This window comes from Gadus chalcogrammus, chromosome 7 (assembly GCF_026213295.1).
Source record: "Gadus chalcogrammus isolate NIFS_2021 chromosome 7, NIFS_Gcha_1.0, whole genome shotgun sequence".
Taxonomy (NCBI): Eukaryota; Metazoa; Chordata; class Actinopteri; order Gadiformes; family Gadidae; genus Gadus; species Gadus chalcogrammus.
The window spans coordinates 8,616,927-8,640,990 of NC_079418.1; the positions used below are offsets into that span (position 1 = coordinate 8,616,927).

General features: G+C 44.0%; 2 protein-coding genes across 2 annotated transcripts in view; one reads left to right on the forward strand and one right to left on the reverse strand.

Moving 5' to 3' along the window:
• The first annotated feature begins 66 nt into the window (after positions 1–66).
• plaat1l (phospholipase A and acyltransferase 1-like) lies at positions 67–5,784 on the forward strand. The gene is made up of 5 exons (XM_056594197.1): positions 67–239; positions 1,134–1,263; positions 1,440–1,528; positions 1,716–1,880; positions 3,510–5,784. The coding sequence occupies exons 1-5, from the start codon at positions 84–86 to the stop codon at positions 3,573–3,575; spliced, it is 606 nt and encodes a 201-aa protein (XP_056450172.1). The 5' UTR covers positions 67–83; the 3' UTR covers positions 3,576–5,784.
• Positions 4,258–24,064, reverse strand: part of ephx2 (epoxide hydrolase 2, cytoplasmic) — a 36,353-nt gene continuing 16,546 nt past the window's right edge. The window contains exons 11-19 of the mRNA XM_056594196.1: positions 23,280–23,365; positions 22,214–22,325; positions 21,461–21,532; positions 21,053–21,092; positions 20,304–20,406; positions 12,669–12,738; positions 10,963–11,043; positions 7,419–7,477; positions 4,258–6,849 (exon numbers count right to left, since the gene is read on the reverse strand). Of these exons, the coding sequence (XP_056450171.1) occupies positions 6,765–6,849; positions 7,419–7,477; positions 10,963–11,043; positions 12,669–12,738; positions 20,304–20,406; positions 21,053–21,092; positions 21,461–21,532; positions 22,214–22,325; positions 23,280–23,365 (708 nt within the window). The 3' untranslated portion in view covers positions 4,258–6,764. The remainder of the gene's footprint in view (positions 6,850–7,418; positions 7,478–10,962; positions 11,044–12,668; positions 12,739–20,303; positions 20,407–21,052; positions 21,093–21,460; positions 21,533–22,213; positions 22,326–23,279; positions 23,366–24,064) is intronic.

The window sequence follows — 24,064 nt, forward strand, 5'->3', positions numbered from 1 at the left end:
TTTCTGCATATGTGTATTTGTGTCTGCATATGTGTGTGTGTATGTGCGTGTGTCTGCATGTGTATGTGTGAGAACTTAAACAGATGAAGTCAGCCACTGGAACAATGAAATCCCTCAACCCTAACCCCCTAATATGTAAATTAGAGCGTGTAGAAGAGGGAGATCTGGCTTTCTCTGGGTCGTGTTTGAACTATCGATTCACCAAAACAGGATTTAAGACGGTTTTACCCATGGGTCAGGTGAGTCCAAAAACACTTAAAACGTGTTGAACCCATAATTCAGTTAATCAACTAATGATGATTAACTGATAAAGATGATCATGATGATTAAATGATAATTTATTGATTATTAAACTGTATGATGAGGATCAACCAATAATTATCAGTTAATCATGATGATCGTCATGATGAAATTATAATTGATGAATGGATGAATAATGAATGTATCGATAGTTAAAGCGGATAATGATCATCAACCAATCAATATCATTTAATCATCAGGATAATCTTGTTGATTAAATGATAATTTATCGATAATTAAAGTGGATGCTGATGATCCACCAATAATTATAATTGAATCATGATGACATTAATCGATAATTGAAGTGGATAATGATCTTCAACCAATTATGAGTTAATCAGGATGATTATATATCGATGATAAAAGTGGATAATGATGATCAACCAATAATGATCTATTAATCATTATGATCGTCATGATTCGAATTTGCGATGGGTCTTCAGATGATCTCGGTTAACATGTTATAGCTTAAATATTCCCATTGCTTGCTTCAGCATGATGTTATCTTAAGAGAGCTAATGACGAAATAACATAAAAGCACCCGCTAACAGCAAATTCGAAAAAATTAACGTATCCATATGAATCAGGGACGGTTCAGGCGGTAAAGGAGGGATGACTGATAACTGGAAGGTTGCTAGTTGGATCCCCGGCTCCTCCTAGCCAAGTGTTGAGGTGTCCATGAGCAAGGCACCCTCACCCCGACTGCTCCCTGACGAGCTGGCTGTCGTCCTGCGTGGTCGACTCGGCCGTCGGTGTGTCAATGTGTGTCGCTTTGGATAAAAGCAAAATCCCCTGAATGTATGATAAGTAATCATCACTTTGTGGCATTGCAGAAAGGCTCGAGAGAGCAACTCTTCCCCGGGGACATTGTGGAGTTCCCCAGGAACAAATATTTCTCCCATTTTGCCGTGTTCTACGGCGAGAGGGATGGGATCCCCTACGTGGCCCACCTGACCTGCCGAGGTGGGTACCCTGAGTTTACCGCCCGGAGGGGGTCGACTACACCCTCATGAATCCTTTACATCTGTTTATATACAGTGGTTTATAGTGTGTGTCTCTATATGTGTTGTATAAGTGCATGTGTGTGTGTGTTGTTGCATCTGTGCGTGTGTCTCTTCGTGTGTGTGTGTGTGTGTCAGACTCAGACTCCAAACACGTCCTGTACGGGAGGGCGATGCGGTCGGCAGTGAGGCTGGACCCCCTGGAGTTGATGGGGAAACGATACAAGGTACATACACACCAAGCTAGCTTAACATAGCTTAGCATTCAGTCCACAAGGTACTCACAGTGGAGCCTCCAAATACACACTAAGCTAGCCTAAAATAGCTTAGCATTCAGTCCACAAGCTACTGGCTAAAACTTTAAGGCTAAGAGGTCAGGTCATCAACAACCTCTGTCTCTTTGTGTGGTCAAAGGTCAACAACATGTTGGATGGCGCCTTCCCGGCAAGAGACTTCCACACGGTGGTGAAGGAGCTAATCGACGACGCACTCGGTAAGGATGTGACCTTCGACATCCTCTTCAACAACAGCGAGCACCAGGCCACCCAGCTACGCTACGGGGTCAAAAGGTCACAGCAGGTAACGCCCTTTGACCCTTTTCCTTGTCTATTTTTTGTATTTTTAGATAGGCCTACAACTTTATTAATCACCCATAGTATTTAAAAGTTTTAATCGCTTTAATCGCATGATTTCCTATTAATGAATTAATCGCATTGTTACACGCAAAATCCAATAATAAATTCAAAACGATCAAAGTGATCGCCGCAGCAGTAAGCCACGTACTAGGCTCACTCACGATGGACTTTTACAAAAAAAAAGCCAGTGTGCATCAGACTTTCACATTGAAAAAATAAATAATAAAAACTGCGTTAATGCGAGATAGATAATTGTCTGTGGTCACTAATTAATTAGTTATTATAACGTGATAATAACGCGTTAACTTGCCCAGCCCTAATTTTAAGATACAACTTTATTAATCCCCCATATTCTTAGACACAACTTTATTTATCCCCCATAGTATTTTTAGATACAACTTTATAAATCCCCCATAGTATTTAAATACAACTTTATTAATCCCACATATAATTTTTAGATAGGCTACCACTTTATTAATCTCCCTTGAGAGAAATTAGTTTCTTGCAACAGCCCAGCAGTAGTGGAAAAACACAATAAAAATACGAAGTACAAATGCCAACAAATATAAATGCTAAGGTAAATGGTAAGGTAAGGACAAGACAAGACAAACAGAACAAACAACAACAAACAGGCCAAACAAACATTATAAATTATAAAAGTCTAAAGTATAAAGTGCTAAGTTCCAGAAATGCAATTTGTGTTTGTGTTTTGATCCAGTTTTGGGGAGCAGTGTGTATGAGGCCTCTGTAATATATCGGAAGAGGAAGATAGACCTAGGCTTCCACTTATGAAGAGTTGGGAATATATTGGCCTTTATCACACAGCTCTTTTTAATGCTGTAGAATGCTCCAGTCACCTGAATGGGCCTTTCCGACTTCCGGCGGTCAATTATTATTATTATTAATTACTGACCGTTGCTAAGGATATATTGACCGCTGTCATGGAAAGTGAATTTTTTCCTCTGATTCCGGTTTTTCGTATCCCTCCGCAAATAGTCACTACTTATCAACCCCAGCGTATTCGGTTGCTAAGCGGCCCTCTGCTGATCAACACTACGAATGGTAACAGATTAAGTGTAAAAAGACACACCATGTGAAATTATTTTTTTGTTTTGGCAGGTAGCCGTGTAATAAGCGGGATAATGTATGGGACATTATCGAAAATAAGCCCCTTCAGTCTGGCCTCATTTTCCCAATAATGACCGGTGTTCTATACATTATCCCTTACTTAATTTACGCACTTATTGTGTGTTTGTTGGTCCTTGCACTTAATTTACGCATTTAATGTACTCACTATTTGTATGTTTGCACGTCCTGGCACTTAATGTACACACATATTGTGTGTTTGTACGTCCTGGCACTTAATTTACGCACTTATTGTCTGGTTGTATTTCCTGGCACTTAATGTACGCACTTATTGTGTGTTTGTACGTCCTGGTACTTAATGTACCCACTAATTGTGTGTTTGTACGTCCTGCGGCTTACTGATTGTATGTTTGTAAACACCCTAAATTTGAAAAATAAATGTAAATGCTTATCGACTCAAAATGCTGTCTTGTGCTCTTGTTGACAGATAGAGACGATCTACGAACACATCATGCCCGCTTGGAAGAAGCTCTTCAAGCACAACAGCCTTTGAAGACACCCCACAGCAGGGGGCGACTTGGCAACATGGATTTACCCTCTTTCACCGTTCTTAAAGAAATCCCAGACTCGGCCACTAGGGGGGATCAAAGTTCAACTGGTTTGTGTGTGTCAAGTGTGACAAATGTTAACAGGTATTGTCGAAAAAAGCAATTTAGCTATTTTAAGAATTCAATCTTTCCCTTGAAAATATATTTTAAAGCAAACATAAATGAATACAATTATAATGTATATAATAATTAGCAAATATAAAATAATATACCAAATTTCATTTTTGATAACATTTTAGATTTTGATAAAAATATAATTTTAACAAAATCATAATCTGATGCGCCGTTTCAAAACATACTACATGAACAGCTAAACTGGCTAAGTTGCCATTGCCTATGGGTCATTTTAAGCTATTGCAACCCTGAGAAGTAAAACATTTGATCTGTACGGACAAGAGATGTGTTTGGATGTTACCGGTGTAATATTGTCCCTGCAATTAAATGGCCCCTATCACACCACCTGCTGTGAGTATCATAAGCTGTTACAAGCCGTGGGAAAATCTGCCTTTTCCTGTGTTTTAGTGACGTCACAGTTGGGCCTGTCCACCTAGATGTATGCTGGATAGATGAGCAACGTTTGCTACGGTCCACTGGGAAGGCTGGTGGACCGATTTATTCAGCATATCTCAAGGTGGACTTGTGATGTCACTAAAACAGAGGAAGAGGTAGAGTTTCAAAACGGCTTGTAACGGCTAATCACACTCACACCTGGTGGCATAATATCACCCTTTTAAACACATTATATAGGCCAGGGCATCAAGTCCGCGGAACGGAAATCAATTCTAAAAAATCAATAAAGAACTTTCTCATTTTCTGGCTTGAGTAAGTAAGTAAGTTACAAATACAAAAATCAAGAAAGAATATATAATACACTGTAGTGTCATGGCTAACTTATCATTCTATCTGTGTCTCAGCGTCTCATTCCTGCTTATGTTTTGTTTCCATTGAACCGTAATAAAAGTTATAAACGTGATGATATCATGTCTATAGAGCGCAACAGTGTGGTTCCCGAAGTAAATATTCCATACATTTTCTCCATAGTGGTTTCTTCCACAGAGGTTTGTGGGACATCGGACGTTCACACAAACCTCCCTGGAAGAAATAGGACACATCTCCCCAGAACAGATAAGAAACAGCTCACCGACCAAGGCACCTTAAGGGTCAAAGGTCAAGGGTCAAAGGTCTTTGAAAGAAAACATGTATTAACCACCCCTTCCCAGGAGAGTATTGTTGGCAGGACTTTTTTATCAGTCGTCATGTAGAAAATCATAAGGGGTTCAACCCTTATGAGTTTCTACATGACTGATAAAAAACGACAGTGTTTCCCCCAATGTTTTTTTCATAACGACCGTAAAAAAACGACAGTGTTACCCCTTATGTTTTATTTGACGACAACCGATAAAAAAAAACTGTTAACCATTGCTTTTTATCTGTCGTGTGGAGGGTTAGGGATAGGGTTAGGAAAGACGACAGTTTTACCCCTTATAGTTTTTTTCATGACGAAAAAACGACAGTGTAACCCCTTATGGTTTATTTGATAAAAACGACAGATAAAAAAACTGTGTTACCCCTTACGTTTTTTTTCACGAACGATAAAAAGCAACAGTTGTCGTGTTTTTCTTCATGAAGACCGATAAAAAACAACAGTGTTACCCCTTTTGTTTTATTTGATAAAAAACAACAGTGCTATCCTTTATGTTTTATTTGATGACGACTGATAAAAAAAGACAGTGTTACCCCTTAAGTTTTATTTCATAACGGCATAATAAACAACAGTCCTTGATAAAAAATCGTCATGGAACAAACATAAGGGCAGTGATAAAAAATAAAACTACATCGTTACCGCTTATGCTTTATTTGATAAAAAAAACGAGTTATATATCGGTCGTTTTTTTCAAGATGACCGATAAAAATAACGGTGTTACCCTAAATTTATTTTCATGATGACCGATTAAAAATGACACTTTTACGCCATATGTTTTATTTAATAAAAAAAAAACAATAAAGACTGTGGAAAAAGACAGTGTTCCCCTTGCGTTTAATTTGATGACGGCTGATAGAAAAAATACAGCCCTTGTTTTTTATCAGTCGTGTTTAGGGTTAGGGATAGGGTTACGAAAGACAACAGTGTAACCCCTTATATTTTTTCATGACAACCGATAAAAAAGAACAGTGTTACCCTTCATTTTCATGAAACACACTGAAAACGTTAGTTCACAATAAATGTTGAAGATATTATTTGGATATAGCATTAAACAATAAACACTAACTAAGTTGTTTAATCATGAACGGGACAAAAAAAGAATTTGAATATCTTAGTCAAGCCCCTTCAGGTAGAGCACCTGGGACCGATGAGATCGAAAAATATTAATGGGTGTCAATGGAGGGAAAGTAATTATTTTCTGGTCCCAGTCTTTATATGCCCCGGACTAAACATATGTTGTTTGTGGATTTAACTGATAATTTTTCATGCAAAGAAAACAAAACATTCTCTTGAAGAAGTTTGATAATGTTAGGTTTTTTCCAAAGTGAGGAAAAAAGCATCAAGAGTGGTGAAAACCATTATAAGTTGGGGCATGTGGAGAGTTTTAGTTATGCCGATGGGGAGATTGTCGGTCTTGTCCACGCCAGTCGCAGGGAGCGTGACGGCACATACGAGACATGGAGTTTTTCTCATTGTGTTTTCTCTACAGCCTTTAACTGATCAACATATGTGTAATCAACATATGTAATCAACATATGTGTAATCCGGGGCATATAAAGACTGGGACCAGAAGATAATTACTTTCTCTCCATTGAAACCCATACATATTTTTCGATCTCAAAGCCCCATGGAAGGGGCGTGACTTCGCCACTCTAATACCCGTGCTTTATTACCAGTTAAAAACACATATTTATCACACCCAAAATTAAAGCTATACAGACGACTACTTTTTAATATCCAAAGCAGCTTCTAGTCTGCCATTTTGTGTTTATTTTCCTTAACAAGCAGACATAAATGTCGTAACTAATGCAGAATGGTGGTTATGAAAATGTTGGTTAATATTTGGCTGAAATAATCGACATAATCACACATTATTATTAAGGAGAAAGCTGAAGTCAGGGTTTTGTCGCCAGGAGTACGAGGGCCCTCGTCACAGTTTGGGCGCCATGGTAACGGGGAGTTTCCTGTGGGTCTCCTGGAGCCAGGTGATCAGGATTCGGTTCACCTCAGCCGGCCTGAGACGTCACACGCACACACAAACACAGATATACACACACACACACACACACACACACACGCACACGCAGACACACACACACACACACACACACACACACACACACACACACACACACACAACACACACAGGAACACACACGCACACACACACGCACACACACACACACACACACACACACACACACACACACACACACACACACACACACACACACACACACACACACACACACACACACACACACACACACACACACACACAGTTGAGGAGCGAATCATGACTGCGTCATCACCGATGACGTCATCACCAACGCAACCAACTTAATTGACTCACTTACGTTTAGCAGAAGCTTTTATCCAAAGTGACTTACAATAAGTTTATTGTCGGAAAAGGGGAAACAACAATATATCGCTGTCGGTACAGTATGGATGTTCATAGAAGCAAGTGCCAAGCACCTACAATCACTAGGTTAACCCCTTCCCCGTATACAGCAGAGATAGCTAGGATAAGACACTACACAATGCAAAGTACTGTTAAGCATTAGACTCTCCCAAAACGTCGTACTTCTCCATTTGAGTCCAATGTCCGCAATCCTCGATGTGATTTCTGGTCAGGTTGGGGATCTGAAGAACAGAGAGGGAATTAATCTGTTCAATATCTGCTGGGGCTGAGTGGAGTTATGTAATTTATGGAAATTTCCAGTGATGGGAATAACAGCGTTACTTTTTTCAGTAATGAGTAATCTAGTTATTTACTCTTCCCATCATTATAACACCGTTACCGGCTGTTTTTTCGTCAGACCTACTAGATTTCTCTCTCTTTACTGTTCTTTCTTGGTTAGTGGGCACGAGACAATCTCATAAATGATGACGATTGGCTGAGGTACACTTAAATCTCAAGGTAAACCAGTCAGAGGCAGAGTGAGGCAGGTGTTGTTTGCTCAAATTCGTTACTAATACTTAACAGTCAGCAATAGTTACTTTCCAAATATCTTTTATAATTTGTAACCGAGTAACTCATTTAGTTACTTTTTGGGAGAGGTAATTAGTAACTGTAACGAATAACTTTTGTAAGTAACTTGCAATCACTGGGAATTTCTACGCTTGCATGAAGCCGATGATTTTAGTGGCCGCCATTTTGTTAATCCAGAGCATTTTGTCGCTATTGTTAGAAGCCAAATTTTTATCGTTATGTTCCTTCAAACACATTTCTTAAGAGGGGATTTTAAAAGGGAGGGGTTTGCTTGGAAAGTTTTGTGCTACAATTATTTTGAGGATTATTAGTGATGGAGTGTGTGTTTGTTGAATCTCATCTATCTCAAGTTCCATTTGCGAAGCGTGTATGTGTGTCTGTGTGTGTGTGTTTGTCTGTGTGTGTGTGTGTGTGTGTGTGTGTCTCCGTGTGTCACCGTGTGTGTGTGTTTCTCCTTGTCTGTGTCTCTGTTTGTGTTTGTGTGTGTGTGTGTGTGTGTGTGTGTGTGTGTGTGTGTGTGTGTGTGTGTGTGTGTGTGTGTGTGTGTGTGCAGGGCTCCAAACTGCGACCAAATAGTCGAACAAAATGTGAGAGTGTGCGACTGAATTTTACATCACATGTGCGACCAGTAAATTTGCCCTTTTTTACTTTATTATTTATTACACGTTAAACGGGGAAGGGGCACGTCATCGAATCCGGAATCTGTAGCAGGCCAATGAGTGTGAGACGGATAGGGAATGGCCACTGTTAGTGGCTAATGTGTGGAGGGGGAGGGTCCTAGAGTTTAAATATCGAGCGCGTGTAAACGTCTCTGTGAGCAAACTATTGACTCGTTCTTCGGACCTGCGGCTAGTGTGCCATAGGGATGGATTCAATGATTCTTTTGCTTCAGTTCGTGTTGGGCAAAATAACCTGCTGAGTACATCACATGTACATTATAAATATAGCTAATATAGCTAAGCTGATGAGCACATCACATGGCAGACACATTACAATATAGTCAACTCTTGCTCTAACCCAACGAACACAAACATGATAATATATAGTCAGGTCAAGGCCAGAGCCGAAGGCCCCATTTCCCAGGCAAATGGTAGACACTCAGACAATGCACCAGTCATCCTCAAGAACGGGAGAGCCACATTAATTTATCACACAGGAGACACTTTGAAGCTCTCCCCCGTTAGAAGGAACCAAGAGAAACACCCGCCCATACCAGGGGCCTGAGAGCCACATTAAATTATCACACACGAGACACTTCGGGGGGGCACTCCCCCGTTTTAATTTATCACACCGGAGACACGAGGAGCTCTCCCCCGTTACGAAGCTCTCCCAGGGCCTGGGAGCCAAGGCCAAGCAAAAACACACAGAACCACACACACCTCAAACGCACACACCTCATCGAGAGGAGGATACAGCATAAAACTGTATCACACAGGGACTCTTGACCTTCTTCTGAAGCAGACCTTCCACGGAGGCGAAGCTCCGGACGAACCATCAGCGCTGATTAGGGACTTAGACATATTCGATCTCTCACGCTTTATGACTCTGTATAACCGTTGCCACTTTACTTAATAAATCCAAGGTCCTCGTGCCGACAGACTTTATTACCTCTCCGTCTCATTTAATCTGGTCCAGTAACTAGACAGACCGTTTTTCCCCTCAATTGCGTCAGTCAGTTCACCAAGAAGTGTCGTTCAGAATCGTTCGTTCATTCGTTCGTTCAGTCGAGTTTCCGGTAGCGGTGAATCGAATCATGGAATGCACGGTTCTCAGCTGAGTCAATCAGACTCAGCTATTGGATGTTAAACATATCAGCAAGATAATATATTTGATTTAGCAATGATGGTGGGGGTCCCGGGTGGAGAACGAACCATGAAAGAATGAGAAATATTGACGAGACATTCAAATGTTTGATTAATCTGGCATGAAACAGAAAGGACAAAGACAGCATGCATTTATCATTTCACTGATATTGAATCGTATTATCGTACGCTCGCTCACTAAGCCTCTTCCCTCTTCACAGTCAGTGAACGAACAGCGAGTCAGCGACCAGTGGGTCTGGGAGGAGTCGAGTCTGAGAACGAACGAGACGAACGAGAGAGAAGAATCAGTTTGATTTGTTCATGTTGAAGATTTGTTTAACATTCAAACTGATTCGGTAACGAACGACCCATCACTAGTGTGCCAGTGCCAGAGTCCAGCACGGGTCTTATTTTGCAAACACGCACCGACCCGTAGCCGCAATACTTAAAACCGCATCCGACCCGTGTTCCAACAGTAGCGCAAGTTACATTCCGCACCCGACCCGACCTGCTATAAATTGATATCGACGCCCGACCCCCACCCGAAGGAAAATTAGACACAATAGTTGGAACGCCGGGGAATTACACTATGTGGTGTTTGGCCACATAGTGTAATAGTGTTTGGCACATCTTCCACTGTTTTCTCCTCCGCTCCTGAATAACATCTCCAGCCCCGGAGAAGTCTCGCTCGCAATTGCAAAACCCGCGTCCAACCCGCGTCCAACCCACGTCCAACCCGCGTCCAACACGCGCTGTTCAGGCGTCCGAACCTACCCGCACCCGTGTCCGACACAGTACATGATTTTTCAACCCGTTTCATCCAAATTGTACCCACGGGTACCCGAACCCGGTCAGGACTTCATGTGCAACAAAGGGCTTTTCAGACGGGAGGCGTTTGTCGCGCCTGCTGCGTTCTCAATGGAGATGCGAGCGGGCAGAGAGGAGGCGCAGCGTCCTGCGGCATGACAAGCCGGCACTATCCCGTGAAACTGTTGCTTCCGTGCTCGTCGAAAGCATGCGCGTACACATGGAGACAGTTGGTATAGATGAGTATCACACTAAAATGTGACGCTGAATTTGAAATCGCACATTGTAATTTCTGCATCTATTATAAACATTTGTATCAGTAATACATTGAAAAAAAAGAGAAAATCACATTGCCATTTTGATTTATGGTGTGTGCCCCTAAAATGTGTGTGTGTGTGTGTGTGTGTGTGTGTGTGTGTGTGTGTGTGTGTGTGTGTGTGTGTGTGTGTGTGTGTGTGTGTGTGTGTGTGTGTGTGTGTGTGTGTGTGTGTGTGTGTGTGTGTGTGTGTGTGTGTGTGTGTGTGTACCTGTTCCTCCATTCCCTTGGTAAGGATGGGCAGCAGGACAAAGTCTTTCCCAGCAGTCACCATCAGGGCTGGCATCATGAGCTGGAATACATACAAATAAGGACACACATGGACACACACGCACACACACACAAACCCATACACACATAGTCACACGCACACACAAACATGGACACAGACACACACACATGGACACACAGACACACACACACACACATACATGGACACACACAAACACACACACACACACACACACACACACACACAAAGACGGACACAAACACAGACACACACATATATTTAGGTTTTCTTATTGGAATCCATTTGTGCCCAATACGTAGATCGCAAAGGTAGTACCAGTCAATCACCCGACATTCCAAAAAAATCATACAAATGTTATGTATGTATAATGTAGAGGAAGACGAAGAGGTTGATTTACTCCCATCCAAAATTGCAGCACTGCTTCCCATGAACTTGCCTGCAGTGGAGGGTGAGACTTTGACAGTACAAGCTGATATTTTGATTCTGGATACATTTGGAACTTAAGGGCTGATTATGTTCCCACATTTACGCAACGCAAGGGGGTTACCCGTTACGTCCTTGCGGACACTCCTTGCGTCCACCGCAAGGGCCTGACGTGCGCCTCCCATAAATTGTTACCTTCCGTCGAGACAACGCAGCAGCAAAGGCTGTGATTGGTCCGCTAACTAAAACTCAACGCAAAACCATAAAGGTTCATCAGCCCTTTACTCACAAAAGGCAACGTTTCCAAACATGAGGAATTATGCTACCTCCATGACTGCATTATTTGGCTCTGCTTATTAATGTCAGTAAGCCTTTCCCACATGACGATTATTAAAGGTTGTATCAGCGATGTTAGATGACTGGTGATCGCTAGGAAAGATCAGATGAGGGTGATCATTTATGTTTCGGCATAGAATCACTGATACAACCTTTAAGTATATCAAACACCATTCCACCATGACTGATGGTCATTTGGAAGCCTGTGCTACTGTCCGGACTATGCAACCCTGGCTGACTGCATTCAGTGCAAGTCATCAGAGTATGTATAGATTTGTTTAATCAGGGGAAAAAAAGAGTGAGCTCAAAGAGCTCTTTTACAGCAATGCCCTGATCACAAAAGTCCAGGATATACAAATCACAGAATACAAACTGGAAGCAAAATACAACAATCAAAATGTCAATAAAGTTTAAAGAATAAAAATACATGTATCACTCCGCTTTACAGATTCTTAATAAATTCTTAATAAACGGTACTGTTTTGGATCTATCTGTGTTGGCAGAGCCAAATAAATCATTAAATAAACAAAAAATCCTAGTTGTTGCTCATTACTGTTAATTAATAAATGGCGCTTGTAGAACTGTTGTATAAAACAATATCACACTCAAGGTCGTGCTGTTGTACTGAATATCAGCTCGGCTGTGATTATCTTCGGCACTCGGCCTACAGCCTCGTACCAACGACCGAATCACAGCCGTGCTCATATTCAGTACAACCGCACTCCCTCGAGTGTGATATTGCTTAATTGAAGACTGTTGCAGGCAGACGGAGCAGAGTACATGAAGGCCCTCTTCCCAAACCCAGTACGAGTTCTGCAGGTAGATAGAGGTAGATGGAAAGTCCAGAGAGCGCAAAGCTGTATGATGGTTTTGTTTCAAAAGTGAGGTAAGTGCGTTAAACAAACCTTTCCCCGGGGACGGGAACACATCCACCTCCAGTTCCTCTCAATGTTACGGTACCAGTTCAAAGGCCTCCTGGAACAGAGAGGTGTGAGGTGTGAGTCAAAGTGTGTGTTGAGAAGTGAGTGTGTTTATGAGTGATGGCTCACGGAAGTAAATGTGTGTATGAGCAGTGTGTGTGTGTTTGTGTGCGCATACGTGCGTGCGTGCGTGTGTGTGTGTGTGTATGCAAATGTGTGTCCGAGTGTGTTTGTGTGCGTGAGTGAGTGCGTGCAAATATGTGTGGGTGTGTGTGTAGTTGATTGTATATGTGTGTATGTAAGTGTGTGTTTGTATGCATGTGTTAAGAGTGTGTTGGTGTTGGTGTATGCATACAAATGTGTGATGGTATGCGTGTGTATTTGTATCTGTGTGTTTGAGAGTGTGTTTGTGTGTGTGTGTGTGTGTGTGTGTGTGTGTGTGTGTGTGTGTGTGTGTGTGTGTGTGTGTGTGTGTGTATGCAAATGTGTGTCCGAGTGTGTTTGTGTGCGTGAGTGAGTGCGTGCAAATATGTGTGGGTGTGTGTGTAGTTGATTGTATATGTGTGTATGTAAGTGTGTGTTTGTATGCATGTGTTAAGAGTGTGTTGGTGTTGGTGTATGCATACAAATGTGTGATGGTATGCGTGTGTATTTGTATCTGTGTGTTTGAGAGTGTGTTTGTGTGTGTGTGTGTGTGTGTGTGTGTGTGTGTGTGTGTGTGTGTGTGTGTGTGTGTGTGTGTGTGTGTGTGTGTGTGTGTGTGTGTACACACAAGTATACAGCTTGTGTGTGTGTGTGTGTGTGTGTGTGTGTGTGTGTGTGTGTGTGTGTGTGTGTGTGTGTGTGTGTGTGTGTGTGTGTGTGTGTGTGTGTGTGTGTGTGTGTGTGTGTGTGTGTGTGTGTGTGTGTGTGTGTGTGTGTGTGTGTGATGCGTCTGTGCAGTAGTGTCAGAGTAGTAGTGCTTGTAGTTAGTGCATGCTGCATGCGGCTTGCTACTCTCTGCTTTCAGCTACTGCCACTGGATAGCCCTTTGTTATTAGGGGCGAAAAGAGAGAGACGCCGAGATCGTTTAATGGCCTGTGGCATGTGCCACCGCGACCACTGACATACCATGGCATATGCCGTTCTGGAACGGTAATTGCCGTTCTGAAACGGTAACTACCGTTCTGAAACGGTAACTGCCGTCTCGACCACTGACATACCATGGCATATGCCGTTCTGGAACGGTAACTACCATTCTGAAACGGTAACTACCATTCTGAAACGGTAACTGCCGTCGCGACCACAGACATACCATGGCATATGCCGTTCTGGAACGGTAACTGCCATTCTGAAACGGTAACTACCGTTCTGAAACGGTAACTGCCGTCGCGAATACTGACATACCATGGCATATGCCGTTCTGGAACGGTAACTGCCGTTCTGAAACGGTAACTGCCGTTCTGAAACGGTAATGCCATGGCATATGCCTTTCTGGAACGGTAACTACCGTTCTGAAACGGTAACTGCCGTTCAGGTGGAACGGTAACTGCAGTTCCCAACAATGGTATGCGACACCAGCATAACTCCTCCGTATAATTTCAAGACAGGTATTGCCATAAATGTAAAGGTATATATATATGGTATTTATTGACACAATATCACAACATAACGCCGTAAATAAAGGGATTTACACGTTTCTCTCGTCCGTGCTGTTGTTAGGATATTTCCGATCTGTTTGTTGTTGCTTTTGTAATGACAGATGCTTTTGAAAACAGCCGGACTTGCTCCGGTGACGGTAGTTATAGCCTAGCCTTCTAGGTGGCCATAGAGCTATAGTCTATTGCTTTGTTCCAATATCCATACTATCCGCAGTCATTATACTTTATTTTAGTATGACTTCTTTTTTATATAGTTTGAGTACGTAGTGCGTTGCAATTAAGATCAGGGCGAAAGGAAGTGTAGTGAAAGGACCCGGATGGTATACTCAAAACGGTCAAACCGATGAGTGTGGTTGATGTACACCTTTCGTGCTCCACGGCAGCGATCTTAGCTACGTAGCTGAAGAGGCGGAGCCAGGCTGAGCCAACGTCTGCGCATTTTCTTTAATAGGTCCATGCATTTTACACGTATCCTGCATTAATGGAGTCATTTTGTTGTTTTAATAGCTTTATAACTACTATGTGTAAAGAGTTCACCGTTCAAAGCGAGATGTTTATTGCGGTTGCGATCGTAGTTTCCGGTTAGTGCACCAGAGCCAGGTCCCTATAGGGGTGGCACTGTAGGCTATGGCTAGACAGTCATCCATTTTTCCACTCGTGTTTTATCAAGATGTTCTAGTAGCGTAGCCTATAATAAAGCCTACTGTATGACTGCTTCAGCTCATAACTATTCAATAGGCCAAATATTAAGTTTTGCATTTGTTCTTATTGGTGTTTAACCAAATAATTTAAGCAGGCCTATAGGTTCCTATCATTTAACCCTGATCCAGTGTCATAAACCTTTCTATATCGACATGATCCAGTGGTATCATGGCATACAGGCCAAAAGTTTTTCCGCTGGCAAGCCAATTATGTTAATCGGAAGTTCCATTTCCTACTGGAACCACCGTTTTTCCGCTGGCATGCCACTCATGTAAAATGGTAATTACCAGTTTCTACTGGCACCTACCGTTTTTCCGATGGCATGCCACTCATGGAAAATGGTAATTACCAGTTTCTACTGCACCTACCGTTTTTCCGCTGGCATGCCACTCATGGAAAATGGTAATTACCAGTTTCTACAGGCACCTACCGTTTTTCAGATGGCATGCCACTCATGGAAAATGGTAATTACCAGTTTCTACTGCACCTACCGTTTTTCCGATGGCATGCCACATATGGAAAATGGTAATTACCAGTTTCCATGAGTGGCATGCCATCGGAAAAACGGTAGGTGCCAGTAGAAACTGGTAATTACCATTTTACATGAGTGGCATGCCAGCGGAAAAACGGTGGTTCCAGTAGGAAATGGAACTTCCGATTAACATAATTGGCTTGCTAGCGGAAAAACTTTTGGCCTGTATGCCATGATACCACTGGATCATGTCGATATAGAAAGGTTTATGATACTGACTGGATCAGGGTTAAATGATAGGAACCTATAGGCCTGCTTAAATTATTTGGTTAAACACCAATAAGAACAAATGCAAAACTTAATATTTGGCCTATTGAATAGTTATGAGCTGAAGCAGTCATACAGTAGGCTTTATTATAGGCTACGCTACTAGAACATCTTGATAAAACACGAGTGGAAAAATGGATGACTGTCTAGCCATAGCCTACAGTGCCACCCCTATAGGGACCTGGCTCTGGTGCACTAACCGGAAACTACGATCGCAACCGCAATAAACATCTCGCTTTGAACGGTGAACTCTTTACACATAGTAGTTATAAAGCTATTAAAACAACAAAATGACTCCATTAATGCAGGATACGTGGAAAATGCATGGACCTATTAAAGAAAATGCGCAGACGTTGGCTCAGCCTGGCTCCGCCTCTTCAGCTACGTAACTAAGATCGCTGCCGTGGAGCACGAAAGGTGTACATCAATCCACACTCATCGGTTTGACCGTTTTGAGTATACCATCCGGGTCCTTTCACTACACTTCCTTTCGCCCTGATCTTAATTGCAACGCACTACGTACTCAAACTATATAAAAAAGAAGTCATACTAAAATAAAGTATAATGACTGCGGATAGTATGGATATTGGAACAAAGCAATAGACTATAGCTCTATGGCCACCTAGAAGGCTAGGCTATAACTACCGTCACCGGAGCAAGTCCGGCTGTTTTCAAAAGCATCTGTCATTACAAAAGCAACAACAAACAGATCGGAAATATCCTAACAACAGCACGGACGAGAGAAACGTGTAAATCCCTTTATTTACGGCGTTATGTTGTGATATTGTGTCAATAAATACCAAATATATATACCTTTACATTTATGGCAATACCTGTCTTGAAATTATACGGAGGAGTTATGCTGGTGTCGCATACCATTGTTGGGAACTGCAGTTACCGTTCCATCTGAACGGCAGTTACCGTTTCAGAACGGTAGTTACCGTTCCAGAAAGGCATATGCCATGGCATTACCGTTTCAGAACGGTAGTTACCGTTTCAGAACGGCAGTTACCGTTCCAGAACGGCATATGCCATGGTATGTCTGTGGTCGCGACGGCAGTTACCGTTTCAGAACGGTAGTTACCGTTTCAGAATGGTAGTTACCGTTCCAGAACGGCATATGCCATGGTATGTCAGTGGTCGCGGTGGCACATGCCACAGGCCAATAAACGATCTCGGCCCTACTGGGAAAAGAGGAGCAGAGTGCGTAAGTCTCCTCAGCCGGTACATAGCCGGCTCTCCACTGCCAAGATCTCATACACGCCTCCTCGTGGCACACATGGTAACTGGTCCTTTGCGGACCCAGGCTAAGTTGTACAGGATCTAGGAGCAGCAGTGGGCCCCAGAGACGTAGCATGCAGGCCCATCGGTGAGTGGAAATGCCCTGTTGCCCGTCAACCGCTGTCCCAGTTATGGGTAAATAGCACCCGCGTTGGGTAAATAGTGAAGACCCCAACGGCGGAGCAGGCGGAAGATGGTCGGTGTGAGAACCACCACAATGGCTGGGAAGGTGTCAAACCAGGGATGGTTTGACTGTAACTCAGCTGAGCTACAGTCACTCCCAAAAACCAAGCATGAGGCCCACAAAGCTCTCCTGTCCTGCCCTGGATCTCCCACCCTTAAAACCACCTTTTTTTTTTTCAAGGCCTGAGAGATCTAGAACCTGGCAGATTTGCAACAACATTCAAGGCTTTTACGACACCATAAAAACATTGTACGGCCCCAGGAAGCGGGCGATTGCCCCAGTCCGATCAGCTGATGGGTCCACCCTCTTCAAGGACCGCCACGAGATTCTTGCCCGTTGGGCAAATCATTTTGAGAGTCTCCTCAATCACAAACCAACCCTGTCGACCCACATATTCGGAATAATCTCCCAGACCTGCCGTCAACCACACACCTGGACACCCCACCACTTTACACAGAAATCCAGCAAGCCATTGCAGGGCTGAAAAACAATAAAAGCGCTGGACCCGATGGAATCCCTGCAGAGGTTTTCAAAAATGGAGGATACATCCTCACGCGTCGCCTGCACCTTCTGATCCAAAGCATCTGGGAACATGGGACCCTCCCACAGGACTGGAAGGATGCTAACATTATGCTCATTTATAAACAGAAAGAAGACAGAGCAGTATGCGGCAAGAGCCGCGGAATATCTCTCCTTTCCATCGCAGGGAAAGTCCTGGCCAAGATCATGCTCAGCAGATTGGTTGAGCACATCTCAGTAGGTGTGCTTCCGGAAACACACAGTGTGGTTTCCGGAAGACCAGATCCACGACAGACATGGTTTTTGTCTTGAGGCAGCTGCTGTAGAAGAGCCGAACATCACAAAGACCTATACATAGCCTACATCGACCTCAGCAAAGCTTTTGACACGTCAACCGTGAGTTGCTCTGCAAACTTGGGGAACCTCCAAAGTTTCTTAGCATCCTATAGTAGCTGTATGATGGGATGCAAGCCAGAGTGCTCACAGGAGAACTCCAGTCAGAGTTTTTCAAGGTAAACGTTGGGGTGAAGCAAGGCTGTGTCTTGGCTCCGGTGCTCTTTAACATCCTCCTCTCTGCCATCACCTGCCTCTTTCACAGTGTCATGGGACACGAAGACGGTGTCCATGTGGAATACCACCTTGATGGAAGCCTCTTCAACATCCGTCGGCTCCAGGCCCACACAAAGACAAAGACCCGCCAAATCTGTGAGCTTCAGTATGCTGATGACTGTGCCATCTTAGCTCACAGCACGGACTCTATGCAGCACGCCGTCAACACAATATCTAGTCTGTATCAATCCTTTCGCCTACAGGTTAACATTAAAAAAACAGAGGTCATGTCCCATCTCAACACCCCCGCCCCCACCCATCCCAGTTTCCACATACACGGTGTTCCACTTAAAACAGTGGATCACTTAACTTACCTTGGATCCACTTTGTCCTCATGCTGCTCCCTTGACACAGAAATACACACCTGGATCAATAAAGCCTCATCAACATTTGGACGCCTGCGCAGCAGGGTTTTTGAAAACCGTAACCTGAAGGTCAGTACCAAGGTCGCTGTTTACAACGCGCTATGTCTCTCCACTCTGCTTTATGGGGCAGAATCATGGACCCCACACCGCCAGCACATCAGCAACCTAGAGGCCTTCCACATCCGCTGCCTACAGAAGATCCTCGGTCTGTCCTGGGAAGATCGAGTCCCCCATGCAGACATCCTCAGCAACAGCAACTCACTCTGTATGGAAGCAGCTGTGGCCAAGAAACATCTGCGCTGGATAGGGCACACCATACGCATGCCTGAGCACCGCCTGCCCCGCCAAGTCCTCTACCTCCAACTAATGGGGGCAAAGCGCTCCGCTGGAGGGCAAAAGCGGCACTTTAAGGACTACACCAGGGACCTCCTTAAGCGAGCGAACATCCCTCTCACACAGCTTGGAACTCTGGCACTCAACAGACCAGCCTGGCAAGTAGCTTGTGCTACTGCAGTTATTTCACCAAACCAACCAAGACCGACGTTCCAAGAGGTGCATCCAGAGACACCAGCGGGCGGCTGGTACCTTTCTGGCATCTGGTTTCCCTTGCTCCATCTGCGGACGAATGTGCGGCTCAAGGATCGGACTCTACGCCCATGAGAAGTGGCACCAGCGGCAACGTTGCTGAACCCCCCCCCACCCCTCCCTCCCCCATCCCTGGAGCAAGTGTCATCATCGGACACGATGGATAGCTAAGAACATACAGCTTGTATGCATTCAAGTGATTTTTTGTATGCATGTGTTAAGAGTGTGTTTGTGTGTGTGTGTGTATGCATGCATGCATGCAAATGTGTGATGGTATGTCTATGTGTGTATTGGAGTGTAAACATGTAAGTGTATGTTTATATGTGCTTGTGTGTCCGTGTGTGTTTGTATGCGGGTGTGTGAGAGTGTGTTTGTGTGCGTGTGTTTATTTGAGTGTATAGGTGTGTGTTTGCATGCAAGTGTATGTTTGTATGCGTGTGTGTAAGAGTATGTGTGTTTTCTGTGCATATGGGTGTGCTTGTGTGTATGTATTTGAGTGTGTACATGTAAGTTTGTGCGCATACATGTGTGGGTGTGTGTGTGTAGTTGAGTGTATATGTGTGTGTATGCATGCAAATGTGTGAGGTATGCGTGTGTGAGTGTGTGTTTGTATGTGTGTGTGTGTGAGAGAGTGTGATTGCGTGTGTGTCTATATTTGAGGATACAGCTGTTTGCATGCATGCAAGTGTGTACTTGTATGCGTGTTTGTATTAATGCGTATGTATACGTGTGCACTTGTGTGTGTGTATTTGAGTATGTACATGTAAGTGTGTGTTTATGTGTATGCGTGCGCGTGCGTTTTTATATGCGTGTGTGTGTGCGTGTATGTGCTTGCGTGTGTGTGTATTTGAAAGATACATGTAAGTGTGTGTTTATGTGTATGCGTGCGCGTGCGCGTGCGTGTGTGTGCGTGTGTGTGTGTGTGTGCGTGTGCACCTGAATCCTGAGTCCTTGAACTGCTCTACGTAGAACTGAAGGTCAGACTCCGTGACCAAGTTACTCCTTGGAATCTCTTCTGGTAACCCCACAAACAGACCGCCTGTTACACAAACACACACACACACACACACACACACACACACACACACACACACACACACACACACACACACACACACACACACACACACACACACACATAAACAAACATGGACACACACACACACACACACCAGACAGACACTCACAGACACACACACACACACACACACACACACACACACACACACACACACACACACACACACACACACACACACACACACACACATATAAACACAAAAACAAACAAACATGGACACACACACAAAAACACACACACAAAAAAACACACAAAGAAGATTAAAATGTTGAAGAAATGTTTAAAATCAAGTAAGTTCAAAAAGATCTTGCAAACACACAAAGGTTGTGTTGTGTTCGGTGCTGCACACCTGGACATTCATTAATTCACCATGGACGTTCATTCATTCATTCACCATGGACGTTCATTCATTCATTTATTCACCATGGACGTTCATTAACTTATTCACCATGGACGTTCATTAATTTAATCCCCATTGACATTTACTCATTCATTCCCCATGGATGTTCATTCATTCATTCATTCATTCATTCATTCATTCATTCATTCATTCATTCAGCAGGGCCCTGATGTAGGTGGAGCTATCAGAGGTGGACTGTCTTACCTCTGGCACAGACTCCTGCTGTACTGATCTGTGGAATGTCCTGTAGAGAGAGAGACACACACACATTGCACACACACAAACGAGGCATGGCTGTGTATGGGGAGAGTAATGTGTGGAAAGTGTGTGTTGTGTGTGTGTGTGTGTGTGTGTGTGTGTTTTTTAGGAAGTGTGTGTGTGTGTGTGTGTGTGTGTGTGTGTGTGTGTGTGTGTGTGTGTGTGTTTTAGGAAGCTTGCGTGTGTGTGTGATGTAGAGAGAGAGAGTGTGTGTGTGATGGAGAGAGAGAGTGTGTTTGTGATGAAGAGAGAGCGAGAGGGAGTGAGAGTGTGTGTGTGTGTGTGTGTGTGTGTGTGTGTGTGTGTGTGTGTGTGTGTGTGTTTATGTGTGTGAGTGTTTGTGTGTGTCCTCACAGGCCTGCTGTCGAGGAAAAAGATATTGAACGTCCTCTCCAGGTCCGTTTCTAGTTCGGCCTCCGCAACCCCCTGAGAGAGAGAGAGAGAGAGAGAGAGAGAGAGAGAGAGAGAGAGAGAGAATGAAGGAAAGAAAGAAAGAGAGATTGTAGAGATTGCTGATGGAAGACATATCCCATTGAAAAAACAACATGTTTGTCTTAGTGTGTTTGTGTGCGTCTCTTAGTGTGTCTTAAAGCGTGTGTGTCTTAGTGTGTTTCTGTGTTTGCGTCTCTTAGTGTGTGAGTGTGTGTCTTACTGTGAGTCTTACTGTGTGTGCCTCTTACTGTGTGTTTGTGTCTTACTGTGTGTGTGTGTGTGTGTGTGTGTGTGTGTGTGTGTGTGTGTGTGTGTGTGTGTGTGTGTGTGTGTGTGTGCGTGAGTGTGCGTCTTACTGTGTGTGTGTTAGTGAGAGTGTGTGGCATAGTGTGTGTGTGACTGAGTGTGTGTGCGTGTGTGTCCTTGTGTGTGTACTAATGAATGAGTGAGTAAGTTAGTGAGTGTGTGTCCTTGTGAGTGTGTGTGTGTGTGTGTGTGTGTGTGTGTGTGTGTGTGTGTGTGTGTGTGTGTGTGTGTGTGTGTGTGTGTGTGTGTGTGTGTGTGTGTGTTTGTGTGTGTGTGTGCGGGTGGCTGTGTGTGTGTGTGTGTGCCTGCGTGCGTGAGTGCTAGTGTGTGCCTATGTGTGTGTGTCCTAGTGTGTGTGTGTGTCCTCACCGGCTCTTGGAAGTAGATCTGATAGTCGAAGATCGGGATGGCTTTGATTTTCATCAGGGGGTCCGAGGTGGGGTCCACGGGGAACAGAGGGGTGTTGAGAGAGGCCACCGCCCTGCACACACACACACACACACATACACACACACACACACACACAGTAAGAAAGACACACACAGTTAGTAAGTAAGATGAAGATGCTGTCAAATGCCATCCTGTGTGTGCGTGTGTGTGCATCTTACTGGCTGAGTTTGTGTGTGTGTGTCTTACTGCGTGTATGTGTCTTGGTGTATGTGCGTCTTACTGTGTGTTTGTGTCTTGCTGTGTGTGCGTCTTACTGTTTGTGTGTCTGTGTGTTTCTTACTGGGTGTGTGTCTTACTGTGTGTGTGCGTGTGTTTTACTGTGTATGCGCGTCTTAGTGTGAGAGTGTGTGTCTGTCTTAGTGTGTCTCAGTGTGCGTTTGTATGTGCGTGTGTCTGTGTGTGTGTCTGTGTGTGTGTCTTAGTGTGTTCCTATGTGTGTGTGTGTGTGTGTGAGCTTTCATCTTAGTGTGTGTCTGTCTTAGTGTGTATCAGTGTGTTCCTATGTGTGTGTACGTGCTTGTGTATGTCTTAGTGTGCGTGATCGTATTATTGTGTGCGTGCGTCTTAGTATGTGTCTTTGTGTGCGTGTGTGCGTGTCTTATGTGTGTCTGTCTTAGTGTGTCTCAGTGTGTTCTGTGTGTGTGTGTGTATGTATCTTAGTGTGTGTCTGTCTTAGTGTGTCTCAGTGTGTGTGTGTGTGTGTGTGTGTTTGTCTTAGTGTTTCAGTCTGTCTTAGTTTGCGTGTGTGTGTGTATGTCTGTCTAAGTTTTTGTGTGTGTGTGTGTGTGTCTCAGTGCTTGCATATGCATGTGTGCGTGCGGGTGCGTGCATGCGTTCGTGTGTGTGTCTTGGTGTGTCTGTCTTAGTGTGTGTGTGCGCGTCTTAGTGAGTGTGGTGTGCGTGTGTTTGTGCGTCTTAGTGTGTGTGTCTCAGTGTGTGTGTGTGTGTGTGTGTGTGTGTGTGTGTGTGTGTGTGTGTGTCTCACCGGACCCTCTCGGGGAAGTACTTGGCCATGCTCCAGACCAGGCCCCCGCCCCAGTCGTGACCAATCAGGGTCACCTGAGGGATGGCCTGGCCCCGCCCCCAAAACACACAGGCCGTCACCCACAACATATCGCACAACGCAGCAATATCCTCTCTCTCTCTCTCTCTCTCTCTCTCTCTCTCTCTCTCTCTCTCTCTCTCTCTCTCTCTCTCAGGGTTGATATTACACCACCAGGTCTGAGTGTGAATAGCTGTTACAAGCTGTTTTGAAACTCTGCCTCTTCCTGTTCTTTATTGACATCACAGGTGGGCGTGTCCAACCACATGTGCGCTGGATAGATCAGTCTACCAGCCTACCCAGTGGACTGAAGCAAACGTTGCTCATCTATCCGTGATACATGTCGGTGGACACACTCACATACTAACTCCAAGGGCCCTATTTTAACCATCTGAAACGCAAGTGAGAAGTGCCAAACGCAAGTGGCTTTGTGGACTGTTCTATGGCGATGTCGCTATTTTACCGGCGGATAAATTAGTCTTGCGCCCGACGCAATTCTAAAAAGGCTTGCCCTGAAGTAGCCTAATTACACGTAGGTTTGGTTTGGGTGTAACGTGCAATAAACCAACGAGAGTCCCCTTTAAGAGCCATGAGCGCATTTGAGTCTGACGAGTTGATATTTTGACAGCGCGTCTGCAGTCTCCGATGAGACTGATGCACATGAATTTCAAACTTCAAATGGCTCAGTTTATGGCCAAATAATATGGCCTAATTCACACATGGAATAA